We start from the raw sequence: 2597 nt of genomic DNA, 5'->3' as shown, positions 1-2597 counted from the left end.
GAGACTCGAAAATTTTTTTTTATTTAAAAATTAATATCAACAAGTGGATGAGAATCATCATTCAGTGGGAAAATCGACCACCATAAATGAATTAGAAGACCTCAGCCTGTACATCCAATACTAATCAATCATCTTGCTAAATGCATCAGCCTTATGTCATGTCTCAATCAGAACAAAATACTAAACAAGTAAATATACAAAAATTCCTTCTCATGGCAGCATAATCGATCTCAGAGACAGAACTATTCATAGAGAATATCTTAACTGAATACAAAATGATAGAAGAGCTCAATTTCATCCTCCAGCAAAACAATCGATGTCACATGCAAAGTAATTTCGATGAGCCATAACAGAGAGTCATCATCTCTAAGGAAATACAAAAGCAAAAACTAGAAAATCTCCTGACAAAAATGGCATAAAGATCCAAATACACAAACAAACATTTTTGGCGACAAAGGAACCATAACACTAAAACTCTTCAACCGTATGCTAAAACTAAGAAGCTCAAACCATTGATTCCAGTTAGCACAGGCAGGGCATTGCTAGACAAACATATATCATCATCGATTGGAAATTACCTAACAGTAACAATGTCATCAATCTTCAGAATCATCCGCACACACTCAGTTGCCAGTGTTATTGCACTTGTGCTCACAAGCAATGGTTGCACCACATTCTCCTCCAAGATATTTGTTATCTGTCCCTTTCTGACATTGATTCCGGCATTGATCTCCCCTTGAGCATGCCTATTCCTCAGCTCAGTTACAATAGCAATGGGATTCAGGCCAGCATTCTCTGCCAAAGTATATGGTATCACCTCAAGTGCCTCAGCAAAAGACCTCACACAGTATCCTTCCATCCCATGTAGCACCTTTGCCCAAGCCCCAAGCTGCCTCGACAATTCTATCTCTGGAGCCCCACCTCCAGCAATTAAAAATCGCTTATTCACCAGACATCTAATCACACATAATGCATCATGCAAGCTTCGCTCTGCCTCATCAATAACCAACTGGTTTGATCCACGCACAAGCACCGTTGTAGTCCTTCCCATATTCTTAATTCCAGTAATCTTGACAATCTTGCTATCACCAAGTGAAACCTCCTCAACAAGATCTGCGTGCCCCAGTTTATCCTCCCTGAAATGTTCAATATTTGCAATAGGCAAGCAATTCAAAGTCTTAGTGATGAACTCAATCTCATCTCTCTCCACATCCTTAACCACCAAAATCTTGGCTTTAGCCAAATAATGCAGGGACAAATCTGTGACTGCATCTCTCAAGATGCTCTTTTGAATCAACAATACATTGCACCCAGTTGCCTTAATCTTCTTAATCATACCCAAAATATAATTTCTCTCTTCCTTCAAAATCCGATCCATTTGTGTATAGTCAGAGACCACAATGCTCTGCTCTATATCAGTCTTTGGAGGTGAAATCTGAAACTGAATCACAGCAATCTTGGCATTTTCCACCCTTGTTGGCCCACCTGCGGCATGACTAGCTTTCTTGTCAAACACCAGCCCTTTAACCATCTCAGTATCATCCACAGTTCCTCCTAGTTTCTTCACTATCTTAATATCCCTCAAGTCCACCAAATCCGGCTTGGCAGGGTCAACTACAGAAAGAACCGCATCAACTGCCAATGGAGCAAGAAGCGTCGAATACTGACTCACCACTTTGCTATTTAACGAAGTACTTGCAGATTTAATTAGGGATTCACGGTCCGACAATTCAACAGGTACAGCCATAGCAGTTAACACATCAACAGCTTTAATAGAAACTTTATGAAGAGAATCAGAGATTACCGTGGGGTGGATTCCACTGGATAGGAGCGTAAGACACTGTTTCAACAGCGCCCCACCAATAACGACGACGGTCGTTGTACCATCACCGGCAGCGGCATCCTGAGACTTGGAGAGCTCGACAAGCATTTTCGCAGCAGGCTGAAGAACCTCCATTTTGTTGAGAATAGTAGCGCCATCATTGGTTATAATAACCTCGCCACTCGCCGTCGAAATCATCTTGTCCATTCCTTTGGGGCCAAGGCTGGTCCTAACGGCATCGGCCACAGCTCTGGCCGCCACGATGTTGGCGTGGCGGATATCCTCCTTGCGTTTATTATCGACGTAGGACTCGGTCTTGGAGGATCTGGGCTGGGAGATAGCCGGTGCTGCCATCGATACTGCAGAAGTGGAAGATGAAAAACCCTAACCCAAATGAAGGCTAACAGAAATGCGAGATTCAAATTGGGAGAGGTAAAGTAGGAGCAAAAGCGAGAGTTCAAGAAAGAAGAGGATCTATTGGAAGCTGGCACTAAGAACCCTATAGGACGAGAGTGAAGGCTCTAGAGAAAAGGGGAGGGCCAAATATTAAATGGGTTTATGGTAATGGTAGTAATTCCTAAATACTGATGTGCAGCGGTGTGTACCAAAGATTTTTTTTTTTTTTTTATTGAAATTGACCCTTACATTTTACACAAGTCTTAATTAGAACCACTAAAATCTAGATAAATTGAATTAGTTTGATAAAAAAATAAATTGTGTCACATAAGCCTTATAGCAAATTTGATATTTTATAATTTAATTAAGAAATTTATGG

At 41.1% G+C, this 2597-nt stretch overlaps 1 protein-coding gene across 1 annotated transcript; it reads right to left on the bottom strand.

The window, feature by feature from the left end:
* Positions 1 to 213: 213 nt before the first annotated feature.
* LOC110656870 (T-complex protein 1 subunit delta) lies at positions 214 to 2384 on the bottom strand. The gene has a single exon (XM_021813851.2). It carries the CDS (start codon positions 2174 to 2176, stop codon positions 575 to 577), a length of 1602 nt encoding a protein of 533 aa, XP_021669543.2. The 5' UTR covers positions 2177 to 2384; the 3' UTR covers positions 214 to 574.
* Between the last annotated feature and the right edge of the window lie 213 nt (positions 2385 to 2597).

The sequence above is a fragment of the Hevea brasiliensis genome, chromosome 1 (genome assembly GCF_030052815.1).
Source record: "Hevea brasiliensis isolate MT/VB/25A 57/8 chromosome 1, ASM3005281v1, whole genome shotgun sequence".
In the NCBI taxonomy this organism is placed as follows: Eukaryota; Viridiplantae; Streptophyta; class Magnoliopsida; order Malpighiales; family Euphorbiaceae; genus Hevea; species Hevea brasiliensis.
The sequence above is the reverse complement of the archived record's forward strand: the minus strand, read 5'-3'. Positions and strand labels throughout refer to the sequence as shown.